We start from the raw sequence: 13,409 nt of genomic DNA on the forward strand, positions 1-13,409 counted from the left end.
GTCATAAAATTAATGCAATATCCTTGAGTTACCACTTGGTCCCTGGTTGTCCAGTGTGTGTTGCGCTGGCCAGCACCATCACGCTGGAGCATCTTTTCATTAAAACACTCAAGATGTCTCAGAATGCCTGAATGAAGTGTCTGATTTACCCCTCACCACACCAGGATGGGCACTGCACAAAACACCCAAAAAGACGCACACACACAAGCTGCTGACAGGCTTTCAAAGGAGTAAAGAATTTATTTATATATACAAAACTGTTTACAGCAAGATTTGTGTTGACTGCAACCATGAAAGTGGGGAAAGGGGGAAGTCAGTGTTGAGGTGCACAACACCAGCAGTTCCCAGGTTCAAGTCACCAGAGAGGAAAACCCAAGAAAGCACCTTCAGTCATGGAAAGGGGGAGGGGAGTGGGGGGGGGTATATGGGGGTAAGGCACAGAACACCGCATCACCAGTGCAAACACTGCCCTTCACCACCATCAATCACCTTTCCATTATTCAAGAGCTGTGCTTGATTAAAACCACAGAAAAATAATAAATACAGGAAATAGGCAGACAGTTTCAAGCGAAAAGAAAAATAAGGATTCGGTCTTTTCCATTTCATTTGTGTCTATTCATGTATGAGGAGGCAGAGGGGTCAAGTTGTGAGGGGAGTGGAAGATGTGAAGTATATTTCCTTTAATAATATACATACATTACAGCTTACCTGAAACTGTAAACCAAAACTAGATAATTATTCTATCAGCAGTGTAATTATGTACATAATTTAATATACAAATGTTGGTTTCTAAAGAACCAACAATGACAATTCCATTAAGCCCCTGCCTTGTGTCCTACTTTGGGGGGGGACTTCCTAATGTTGCTACAGAAATAAAAATATCTCCTTAATTTTAAATTGGGTGATTTCACAGAAAACTACATTTTTTATTAAAATGGCAATTTAATTACAGCATAATAGTATTAATCAGAATAAGGAGCCATCTACCAACCAGAAAAATAAAGAACATCAAAATGTAAAGGAAAAAATATTTGGTAATTTAAAAAGACAAGATTAAACCGGAAATACTTTGCTTGCTTATACAACCGGTATGTTCTACAGTAAGGGAACTGCTGTATGAAATACTGTCACATTCCAAAGGCAGATGCTGCACCAAAGCTTCTGTCAGGCATATTCCAGGACATGTTTTAATTTTCTGCCTGCAAGTACGCTGTGGAAATGACTCCGTAAATTTATTTCATTTAGACTGTATTTTAACCTGCTAAGAGTGTACAGGTTCATGTAAAACAATTAACCAGGTGTTCGTTATTCTGTGGAAACGGTAAAGGTAATCTGAACTGTGGTTCTCCACTGCACCAGCAAAACAGGACTGGCTGCATCACCTGAAGACCTCAAGAGTGTATGCACCCATGTGGATGCCGTGTCCAGGACTTGTTGGCTCAGCCTGTGTCTTAAGGCAGACTTGGTTAACTGAACTAATATGTCAGCTATTTTTATTCATTAATATAGAATTACAACTCTCCACACATGGCTAGGTACGTTCATTTGGAGTAGGTGAATTCCATGTGGTATGCTTTAAGGTGAACTTGAGCGAACAGTAGGCAGACCAAGGTTAATTGGTTCAACAAAGTAAAATGTAAATGGTATTGGCTCTCAGTTCCTGAGGTTTAATCTGGGCTTGACTACTGCTATCAAGGTTATTATCAGGTTTGCTTAACAACATTCATTTTAGCAGACCAGAGAGGCATATCTGATGGTGAGTGAACACTGTTTAGATGGCTGTTGGGGTTTTCCAGTCTGGTAAAAGGCTACCAGAAAAAGAGCCAAGTGTCAGGATTGGTTAGCTCTTGTACAGCGTTCACAGTGATTGGCTGGCTCTTGACAGCAGCAGTTTGGGGCTGGTGGTAGTTCTATGGTATTGTAGGTCATGATTGGTTGGCTGGTGATGAACAGGGGTGGGGGTGGTGGTGTCTCCTGGCTTCTGCCATGGGGCCAACTGCTGTTCCAATGGAGTCTCTACATCACTGAACACTTCTTGTCATCTGAAGGTGCATTTCCGTCTGCCTTCTCCATCTCCAAAATAATCCTCTTGAATACCTCTACCGCTGTCTACAACACAGACCACAAAGTAAAATGAAAATGATTTACCAAGACTTTGAAAAGAAGGACAAGTTAACCTCCTCTCTGGATTAATAACCTGAAGTCAGATGGACTTCAGCCCGGCCCAGCGTGTCCTGCTGCCTATGTTCTTTTCCATTGGCTTTTATGGACCAAATCAATTACAGTAGGGATATCGGTACTTTTTACCGAAATTCTCTACACTCTGCGGGTGGAAATCAGGTCAGACAATGTCATTTCAACACTAACATTTGGACAGTTTTAGTTTCTCAGAGTAATCTCATCAAATCCCATCAAATTATTAACCCCATCAACAGTGAGATCAAATGCATAATTCTAGTGATTTCACAGCAAGGTTAAAAAAAATGTTTAACTAGGTGACATTAGCAAAATAGCAAAATTTTCAAGACTGAGTAAGACAAATGCCAAGACATCACACAGAACATTCACCCTAAGTAATGATACTGTAGGATACTTACTTTTGTCTGGCAGGTGCTGCCCTATTAAAGTTTGGCCTATTGCTCTGTGGTTCAGCCTCAGGGGTTTGAGCCACAATCCAATCACAATGGCTATATTTCACCCTCTACCGACTTTCCCCACCCTTGCTCAGAGGCTTGTGTGACTGAAAGGTAAAAACCAATCAGGTATCTGGTGTAAAATATAAATGGCAAGACCATAACAGTATAACCCTTTCCAGATGGAATTGTTTTGACACATGTGTGTACAATATGTGTATGTGTGCAAGACATGCATCTTTAAGGACATTTTTTAAGGTATATAATATCATAATCTGCAATGATATGTTTCTTGAACAGCATAGCTAAAAATATTTCAGCAGCTGCCAGAACTGTTGGGGCTGCTGCACGTCTATTTCCTAGCTACTCCTGTGAAGTAAATTCACAGACGTGGTGTGAAATCAAACGAGAAGTGATGAAGTGAATATAGCAATACAAACACTTGTCCCCTAATAAGAACATTAAGAATATATAACATTTGTGGGGGTAGGCTGATGAAGACATTAGGATCGCAATCTTACGAAAGATGAGTTAAAGCTGGCTTACAGTAAATGTTAGCTAGAATATCTATTTGCAAATGGATAGCATAACTATTCAGTCTATATTGGGTTTCTCATTGATAGCGTTAACGAACGTTACCGAAACGGGATGTAAGTAGTAGCTAGTCACCCATCAAACTTGCTAACATTTATCTAATCTCCCATAGCTCACGAAGTTGCCGTCATTAGCCAGCTAGCTAACTTAAGTATTTTCTTTAGTATAATTTAGACATTTGGATAGTTTTGTGTTCGGCCTACAGCTGTTAGCAGACTTTGTGGGGGGGCAGGGGCTCAACTTTAAAAAGTGGCATGTCTTAGCAATGGTCCATCTGGAAAAGACACTTTTTCTTCAGGACCAAAAGCCAGGGATTCAAGTCTCTGCCACCCCCTCTTCTACATGTGCCTGCTGACATGAAGCAGAACAAAACTGCATGTTTAAAACACTTTCACAATTTAAACTTTTGTCTAAAGGTGAAGAGCGCTGAAGCCTGAAAAAGTAATCCTGAACACAATCCTGAAACTGCAAATGGATCTGGATAAACTGTGATACTGCCCTGTGAAAGTGTAAACTGTCATGCGAGATGCACTGCGCGCACTGCAATCTGAACGGTCTAAACAGCAGGAAGTAAAAACAAACCTAAGCAGCCTAAAAATGAGTGATGTCACCCATGAGTGAAATGAGACAATTATACAGTCTGAAGAACAAAATTATAAACCTAAGTACTACTTTTGAAAAGCTGACTAAATAGCAGAAAAAACCTCTGCCTTTTTGCCATTGCTCTGGAAATAAGGAGGTCAGGAATTGTCTGGTATGGACAGTTTATGAAGATATCATTTTCTGTGTTTTATTTTCTGCATTTTTGAGCTCCAGAGACATTATAGTGACTGCACTGTCTTGGTAGAGCAAAGGTTGCATCTGTCAAGAGGACATGTGGGTGTGAGAGTCCCATTTTGCTGTGAGCCAGCTCAGAGAGGCACCCGGTTACCTGGTTCTCCTTGGCAGAGGACTCCATGAACGCGGCCCCCCAGGAGTCAGCCAGTTTTTTCCCCTCTTCTGGCTTGATCACCCTGAGGAAATGAGAAACTCAATATATCAGGCAGTAGCGGCACTACTCACAGATAAAGGGGAATTCCACCTGTTAGGAGACAGTTCTGTGGAACGGCATTTTGATCCGGAGACAAGCGATGTGTATTAGAATACAAACGCCGGAGACAAGCGATGTGTATTACAATACAAAGCGATGCTGCTACATCTGACCAGAGTCAAAAGGCACCTCTTGACAATAACAGTCTGCGGAACACAGGGTTCCCCATGACCTTATATAGACCTCACTTCCAAAGTTTGAACCCTACGGAGCCAATTCGGTAACGGGGTTCAGGAGAGACCCAATTAGAGAGGGAGCTGTTTAGCAATGCACAAGTCCACAAAACCAATCAAACACAGCACCCCCTTTGGTCATTGTAACTCATATGTAAATGTACCTACTGTAACTGTATAAAAAAGAACCAAATCCTATACTTGTCGAACGTCTGCTCCATGCTGATGTTCCCATGGCTGGCTGTGCAAATAAACCTTCCCGTGTTCCACTACGAACATCGGATCTCCTTCTTTGTCAGAATAAAACTTATTTCGATCCTCTGGGAGTTGACTAACACGCCCAAAAGTACAGAAGGGATTTGGTGTTCCATACAGTGAGACCAGCTGGTGTACTTTTTGTGACCTGACACATCCAACACCATAGGCCAGAAATGAGGTATGTCACTGGAGCGTGATGACACTGTAACCTTTCATTAAAGGGAGATTCTCAGCCGTCTACCGTAGGCTTGCTCTCACTTTAGGCATTTGCATATTGTGACTATGATGATCACAACCTGGTCCAGCCCTTGCTTTTCAGTTGGGAGCTTTTCATTGAACATTTGTGCAACACTTCCACCTCAAGCATTGTGCAAAGAAGCATATCTTCAGATTGTTTACCTTCCAAAAATTTCTAGACTAATTCACTGGGTTTGTCACAAGAAATACATAATACCAACTGCTCTTAAGGGCCAACATAACCATCAAGTGCAACAGAGCGAAACTGTTTATACTGACAAGGACGTTAAAGCAATAGTGTCAGACCCAATTTAAGAAGAATCACAAATATGTAAACCATGTCCCCAGATTTAATTGGTCTAATTGATATACCCTTTACATAGATATTAATACTTTATTCAGCTAGCTGAAGACCAGCTTGACTTTTATTTGACATGCTATGTTGGTAGCCTTGGTATATCCAGTTGAACACGTTGCAGGGTTCACATTTCATTATTTGGGGAAATTGTGTAAAACCAGTATTAAACTCATAAATGCTGATGCAGCTGAAGAGAACATGTCACACTAGGCATTGACATTGCTCTAAAAGGGAAAAAGGCCCATTCTTTCAGGTAAGGGTACTGGCCCTGTTTGGATTTTACATAAATACAGCAACACAGCAATGAAAAGCAGTTTGCAAGCTTTCCTGCTGGAGCTTACCGCTCGCCATAAGTGAATAAAGTCTGGACAGCTCCCCTCACAGCCCAGCCCTATCTGTAGCGCATTCTTCTCTATCAGCTGTCCTATCTGACTTCATTCTGAACGTTGATTCAAAGATTCGCTGCAGGTTACTTGGGTTATTTGTTTTATTTGTTTCAGTTTCATTTAGCTATTGTAGATGTTGAAAGCCAGTGTTTTTTTTTTATCTATAATGTACTTATTGTCAAGTACCTATATATTGTTTCCAAATAAACTGGGTTCAAACATTCTGACCAAAAAATGGGGTAAAATTTCAACACAGCCAGGGCTGGAATGAAACCCTGCAGAAGTGAAGTTTAACAGCCGTGCTATAGAAGATGCTGCACTGTTCCCCCTCAGCGAGGCCAACTGATAAAGTGCTTCTATTGAGACTGAAACTGAAAGCAACTGAAAGTTTTTTTTCTTGTTCTGTAATGACACTGGTTTCATCCAATTTGTGGAACCAGAGACAATGCATAAATGATTTGAGATGAAGTGGAACATTTTGGATGTTAGCAACTTTGCAAACACTTTGCTGAAACCAGCAAATAGAACCATCCACCAGGCCCTGGGCTAAAAGCAAATATATCAAAAAAATGTGTATGTTTGTCAAAAGGGGCCAACATACAAGTGCACAAAAGAATACAAAAAGAATACAAACATACTCTCCAAGATATCCCTCAACTGTTTTTGAGCTGCCTACCCACCTCACTCGTGCACATTGTGTTAATATCAATGCAATTCTCTTCTATCCAACTGTCACTCACCTTTCCATGTGAAGATCTTTTTTGTTCCCAACAAGAACAGTTGGCACCCTAGAGAAACAAGAGCTCATTAATAGCTTTTAAGTGAACCACTGCATTTACTGCTTTTAAATCCATTCCCAGCTCCAGCTTGCGAAACTCACTGAATTTTCCCAACCATGTCCAGCAGCTTATCATGAAGGACCTGAACCACTTCAAAACTGTAGAAAGGAAGTGAGAGAGACATGCATACATGACTTTTTTGTTCTTGTGTATTTATATATAGTATACGCAACAAATAAATAATATCTACACATATATACACATGAGTATGTCCACATATACCAGCACACAAATTCATACATTTTCATACCTAGCCCTGAGGCTACTATCTGAGGTATACAAATTGGGGCTCAAAATGGGAAAAAATTGTAACCTTAAGCTTATACTGTGTGATGTGTAATGCGGGCAATTGCTCACGTACCAACATCACTCGTACAAAATCTTGAGCAAGGCCACAGATCATGTACTCTACATACTGCTGTAAGGAGCTGACCTTTTCATGGAGGTGACGGAATAGACAAGCACGTAGCCATGGATGTCCATAGAGTGAGACTGAGGGAAAATGGAGTACTCGTCCTGCGGAGGAAGGAGGAACAGACAGGGTACAACCGGGGAAAAAACAACATGCGTCAGAGGGGACGCGGTTATGGCAGAACAGTATTTCTCAAATGACAAAGTTCAAACTACTGAACAAACTGCAGGCGCTCGCAGCGGAGCTTCAGCTATCAGCGGCCTGCCATCTGTAACCATGAGAACAGGCCCGTTTTAACCATGTACCTCGGTATTTATTAGTAAATACTGCGGCTGGGTCGTGCATGACTCAAGCGTTAGGCTTTTAGTGTCAACCTGCAAGCCCTGGCCCTGGAGTCAGTCCCCTCTAGCTGAGCCCCTCTGTTGGTATACCGAGGCTGCCACTGTGCCCTCACCCTGCTGCATCCGCCTGCCCTCTCTGCGTGACCGCCGCATGTGTTTGTGTTCCTTTCACTTTCACCGATCTCTGTGCCGTCTCTTTGTCTGCCTTCACTCTCCATCCCGCTCCTCTGCTGGTGTGTTTTCCCTTGTGCGATCCATCCACTCCTAGGATCACTGTAGCTACTCCAATTTATTTACTGCCCGATCTGATGTAAGAAACCAGTAGCAAATGACGTTTTATACGTGCTACCACCTCAGTCTGATACAAATAAACGAACTGGTGCCAGCCTGGGAGCACTTCAATGAAGGTAATGTTAAGCAGCTGTTCTGTATTAGAGCGTACACCCACAGAGTAATTAGTAAGATCTCGGTGAGCCGAAGATCATCGCAGTTTTTGTCATTGATGTTTCAATGAAGCCAGTTTCAAACAAAAGTTGTAAGGGGTGGTATGCTGGTTTAACCAGAGACACTCGAACATCTGAGACCCATGATTTTGCCAACTGTGACTGGAAACGGTCATCGTGTGGCTATTAAAACATGATTTGAAGAGTGTGTGGCCACACTACGACCTTGCCAATTATCTCAAGAAACAGAGGGTTCTCACATTATTTTTATAAGCAAACAATACAGTATTGTGCAGCATAGTGTGAGCTAGCTTTCATATAATTTGTTGTAAATATTAATTACCAATTATTCAGTTATTTAGCTATTATTCAGTCACTTGACTCGAACAGAACTTCATTTAACTACCACATCCCTTTGCATCCACTTTTTGCCTTTTTTATTAAATGAAATTCACCACAGCAGAAATTCTGAATTACGCAAAAACACTTTTTGGAATTTGCTACACCAGTTTTAACACTGGGTCGAGTCAGTCTCTTTGCGATTTCAGTTCAGAAGTGAATGTAAACTGCAAAGAACACTTCAGGATGGATTTTGAGGCTTAAACCAATAAGCCTCAATTTTGCTGTGTTTTTAAACAAATTGAGAAGGCTATCGTGGCCGTTTTTGCAATCAGGCAGGCAATTTTACATTAATGTTTGAAAATTGAGTGCACTGTCTAAGTTGTTCCCTGCTGGGCTTTCCATACTACTGAAACTAACATTAATGCAAATAAAAAAACACTGCATGGGTAAATTTTTAACGATCCATAAAACTAGCAAGCAACCACTATGCAGCACAGACACAGTAGCCAGTCAGCTAGCTATTAAAGCAGCACAGTGAATATTTCCCATGTCTGACAGAATGCTGTGCCAAATTATGCAAGCCTGAACCTGTACTACTGTATTATCTACCACCAAGACCAGTGCCTTTTTTCCCTAATTGCTACCTACAGGGGAGACGCTAGCAAAGGTATCGCTAAGGCTGCCAACTGTCAGTATTTTCATTAGTAAGCCAGTATTTTCAAAATATCATTAAATGACGTCTAATTTGGTCTATATGCTATAGCAATTTCAAAACACCACAACAAGAAAATGCGTGTTTGGTCAAAATACGAGATTGCACAGCCTGGTGTGTTTTGTCCTCTGGAGCGAAGATGTGGCCATACACTTCCTTATACAAACATGTGGCATTAAACACTTATCACCTTGTTTGCGTGCGGGTGAAACATAAAATGCTAACACAGGGTGCAATGTCAACACAGTCCCTAATAAGCGGGCCTGAAAGTAAAACCAAAGAGTACGAGTGCATCCACGCGTGGAGTTATGGCACTTCCACACCTGCCACTGGTTATTTTTGCATTTAAATGATTGTAAAACAGGACAGCAAGTGCGCCATCTGCCAAGCTGCGGACTGGAAGGGCATATCCCATTTTTACTGTCATTGTCATTTAGCACACGCTCTTAGCCAGAGCAACTTGCATAGGTTACAAGTTTTTCATGTTGTCCATTTATACAGCTGGGTATTTACTGAGGCAATTCTGGGTTAAGTACACTCCCCATGGGTACTACAGCAGTGCCCCAGCAGAGAACTGAACCAGCAACATTTCTGTAACAAGCCCTGTACCCTACCACCACACCGCTGCTTGATTTCTATACAAGTGTTACACCCTTTATTGGGGTGACCTACAGAAATAATCACACTGGCCCTGACATCCGAGTCCTTACAAACGTTTACTTCTTGTACCACCTAACCTCACTTAATCACAGAATTCGGACACATTTGTAGATGGCACACAAAAATGGCTGAACATGGACCACAGTGCACTTCTTCCTTGCTCACCCTTAAAATAAACTCAGGTCTGAAGACCATGATTCGTGTCTTCTATTGCAGTGTGTGTCAATACCAAATATTTATAATGCACTTTATAGAAGCATTTATGCATAGAATATGTATACAGTATTTAGCTTAACCCCATATTTATCTTGCCTTTTCTGTAGGAAATTCTATTTTCAACTCATGTTGAGCGTAACTGCTGCTTAACATTGTGCCTACAGGAAATTAGGACTCATTTCCTGACAACAGGGTTTAGAAGGGGGTTTCAGTGAATGCTTGATCACAGAAGCAGAATCTGTCTGTGCATTACATCTCTACCTGAAACCCACAGGACTACACATACAAGGGCACCTCTCTGCTCCCTCTTTCCTCATAAATTCTACATCTAATTCACAGTGACTCTGGCACATAATCTAAACCCGTTCCTACTGGCTACACCCCACTGATATCAGTGTCTCAGAAATGCTTGACAGCTACACGTTTGTCGGTCGGATCAGATATTTACACGTCCAGTGTCTAACCTTGGTCAGATCATGCTTTCAAGCCAGCAAAAAAAACATCCATTTCAGACTGTAGCTCTCCAACCACAGTCTGTTCCATTCCTAGAAAACAGAAAATGTGTCTGCTAAACAGAGGCATGTGCCCTTGTTTATAGCCGTATCACACTCGCAAATTCCTCTCACATTTTTTCTATGGTAAATAATAACAATAACAGGTGTCTCAAGCAAGGGCAAACTCTCCACCATCTTGTGGCTTCCTTGATCTGAATTTCAGAAACAGAGCTGAAAGTATTTTTTTGAAAAGGCGTGTCTGGCATCTAGAGCCTTAACCTACTGCTGTGTTCCACATCACCGTTTCTGACTGATATGCATTTGCATGGCTGTCAAAAAATAATGCTATTTGCATGAATTGGGAGTGTCCACATTCACATAGTCACTATTTAGCTAATGGGCAACTCAGTTCTTCGTATGAGACAAAAGCTTGGTTTTTATTAATTGTTAAAATAACCAAAAGAAGCATTTGGTACAATGCCGTAAATGAAAGAACACAATGGCTCTGTGCCATTTGCTCCATTGTTTGAGGAGACCCACCGAGCACAAAACTTGATTGCATACGAAAACGTCACAATTGAGCATTTCATAAAGCTATTGTCTGCTGGAGGATCACAGCAGGAACCAACGGAACAGTGTACAATGGCGTGTCTGAAATGTTCATGTGTAGGTGGAGGATGAAGCCAGGGACTGCCTATGAGGCATGGGCAGACAGAGATACATTTTTATGCCTGCATGGAACATGCGACTGTATACCTGTCCTGCAGTGTCCACCAGCTGCAGGTTGAAGTCCTGCCCGTTCACAGACACCATTTTATTGAAGGCTTGTGAGAAAGAGAACAGAGAGACATTGTCAAATGGGTGCACTGAAAGACTTAGCATTATGCCCACAGACCCAACTGACACACAAAAGCTAATTTTTTTTTTATTATAAACACACATATGTATATGTGTAATATATATATACACACACACAACTCAAAACTATGACTGAAGTCACTATTTGCAAAGATTATTAACTATTTACACTTGACTACTACTAATGATAAGCAGGAAAAACTCTAAACTCACTGTTAAACAATGTAACAAAATGTTTAACATTTTATCTTGTCAATCTGTGACCCTTTATCTGAAGCAATTCCAAAGCATCGGAGGCAGTTAGCAAACACTGTGAAAATCTACTATTTCACTCACAAAATTTGTTCTCAAAACTGCTATAATAATTTCAAGCAGAGCGCTTCTGAATCTGAATTGCTTCAATTAAACATCCGACCCTGTAACTCGGTAGAATCTGAAATTGGACACGCTAGATGATGGCATCTGTTAAACACATTTACAAAACGTTACTGAGGCTGCAAACAATAAGGACACTCACTATTTTCAATGGTGGGATCATATGAATCTACAAACTGTCCCTCCACAAACTGGATTGTCAGAGAAGATTTGCCTGTAAAAAAAAATATATATTAAAATGCAACGTTACAGTGAGTCACGCATACACAACGGTTTGACCCCTGAAATATAACGCTAACTAAAAAACTTGTGTGGCTGCTTACTTGGCGATTACATCTTATAATGGAGTCGCTTATAACCAGCTAATGATACCGCACTGTTTGAACCATAAACGCCATGCCTGACCCTATGTTGTCCCATGTTAGCTACAAGGTCGAACTTGTTTTTGTAGCCATTGGCTTGCTAGCAAGCGCTACTTTGTCTTTGTCAATAGCAAGGAGAAACTGGCAAACTTTCCTCTAAGTTAGCTAGTAAGTTAGGTACCTAGTAGGTCAGGTTGAAATTTAGTTTATCTAGAAAGTGAACATTACAATACACGGAGAAACGCCGTAGCTTGCAACGTGCGCGTAGTTTCGAGAACTAGCTACAACTAACGAGTTATAAGTTAAGCTAACGTTTGCTGGATACAAACAATAACAATAGCATGCTAACGATCTAGCTATTCTGGTGAGCAAGCTAACGTTAGCTAGTTAGCGGTAGCCAGCCACAAATGTTGCACTCACCTACTGATCGGTATCCCAACACGGCAATCTTCCTGTATTTCGGTTGAGGCATGGTTTAAAATAGCTATATACTTAAATAAATATCAAAAACAAGTTTGCTTTTAATTTTGAAAGAAAAAACTTTTTATCGCCACATTCGCCTCGTGTCACGTGACAACAACAAACTTTTTGAAGCCGCTCGAGCTCGTTGTCCGCCGGGCCTCACGCTGTACTTAAAATCTTGATGGCCTATTTTTCGCAAATTCGATTAATAGATATAATGGCTATATGTATTAGATGTCCCCCTTGCCTTTCGTTATATTGTTTTAAAATCAACAAACGTTTGGTTTTTACAACTAAAGAAACAAAACAAAAACAGCCTATTCACGGCAGCAGTGCTTACGACTCACGTTGTCGGAAACTGGGCAAGCACACCGTCGTAAAATTGCAGACGTCAGAGAGCATGCGTCCACGAGGCCAAGCCCTAATCCTGTGTGAGAATACGATAAAAACGAAAGTTATTACTTTCATGGCCTGACCCGTATGACTTTCATAGGTTGAAAGAAATGATCATTAATGCAATTCATGTTAATATACAGGTCTCCAAAATATCACAAAATAAATACAAAAATGTTTTGCAGATTTGCAATTTCCAGATTTAATGTCATAGTTTGAATTTAAATATGCAGAGAACATAACTAGCTTGAAGGGGAACTGAGATTTATATACATATTTAATTTAAAGCTAGCTTGCTTTGGCTACTTCAGAAATCAATCTATAGTGTGTGACTTATTGTATCTTTATACATATTTGTAAGTGTACTTTATCTATTATATGTAAGGTTTATTCCCTTTCAACCATGTTGTTTTTTACTGTGAAGTAAAAGACTCAGCTTTACAACAGGTAGCTGCACTCGGTTTTAGTAAGCCTAACAATGTATGTACGGCAAACATCATTACAGATATTGTCATCAGGAGAAATCACTCAAATACTTTTTTTTAATCAACTGGCCTTAAGTGGCACCTTTCCCTAATTCAGTGACACCAATGTAACAAAATGGAAGTGATTCTGGAAGCAGCGCTGTTCTGTGCAACTGGATTTCATGCTATGTCATGCACATTTAATAAGTGACACATGGACCTAAAATATTAGTTATTATACAATATGTGGCTAATTGTCTTCATACACAAGGAGATAATTTTTTTGAAATTTTATCTGAAATACTCT

At 40.7% G+C, this 13,409-nt stretch overlaps 1 protein-coding gene across 1 annotated transcript; it reads right to left on the minus strand.

Annotated features, from left to right (window-relative positions):
• Positions 1–221: 221 nt before the first annotated feature.
• On the minus strand, positions 222–12,607 carry rhebl1 (Ras homolog, mTORC1 binding like 1). The gene is made up of 8 exons (XM_036532269.1): positions 12,204–12,607; positions 11,564–11,635; positions 10,945–11,012; positions 7,002–7,084; positions 6,610–6,666; positions 6,470–6,517; positions 4,159–4,240; positions 222–2,109 (listed from the first exon to the last, which is right to left on the minus strand). Exons 1-8 carry the CDS (start codon positions 12,253–12,255, stop codon positions 2,017–2,019), a joined length of 555 nt encoding a protein of 184 aa, XP_036388162.1. The 5' UTR covers positions 12,256–12,607; the 3' UTR covers positions 222–2,016.
• Between the last annotated feature and the right edge of the window lie 802 nt (positions 12,608–13,409).

Source organism: Megalops cyprinoides, chromosome 6 (assembly GCF_013368585.1).
Source record: "Megalops cyprinoides isolate fMegCyp1 chromosome 6, fMegCyp1.pri, whole genome shotgun sequence".
NCBI lineage: Eukaryota > Metazoa > Chordata > Actinopteri > Elopiformes > Megalopidae > Megalops > Megalops cyprinoides.

Coding starts and splice junctions, on each gene's coding strand:
- rhebl1 (XM_036532269.1), bottom strand. CDS start 12,255: ATGCCTCAACCGAAATACAGGAAGATTGCCGTGTTGGGATACCGATCA. Junction 11,636..12,203: donor GTTGGGATACCGATCAGTAG/GTGAGTGCAACA, acceptor TTTTTTTTACAG/GCAAATCTTCTCTGACAATC. Junction 4,241..6,469: donor AAAGATCTTCACATGGAAAG/GTGAGTGACAGT, acceptor TCATTTCCTCAG/GGTGATCAAGCCAGAAGAGG.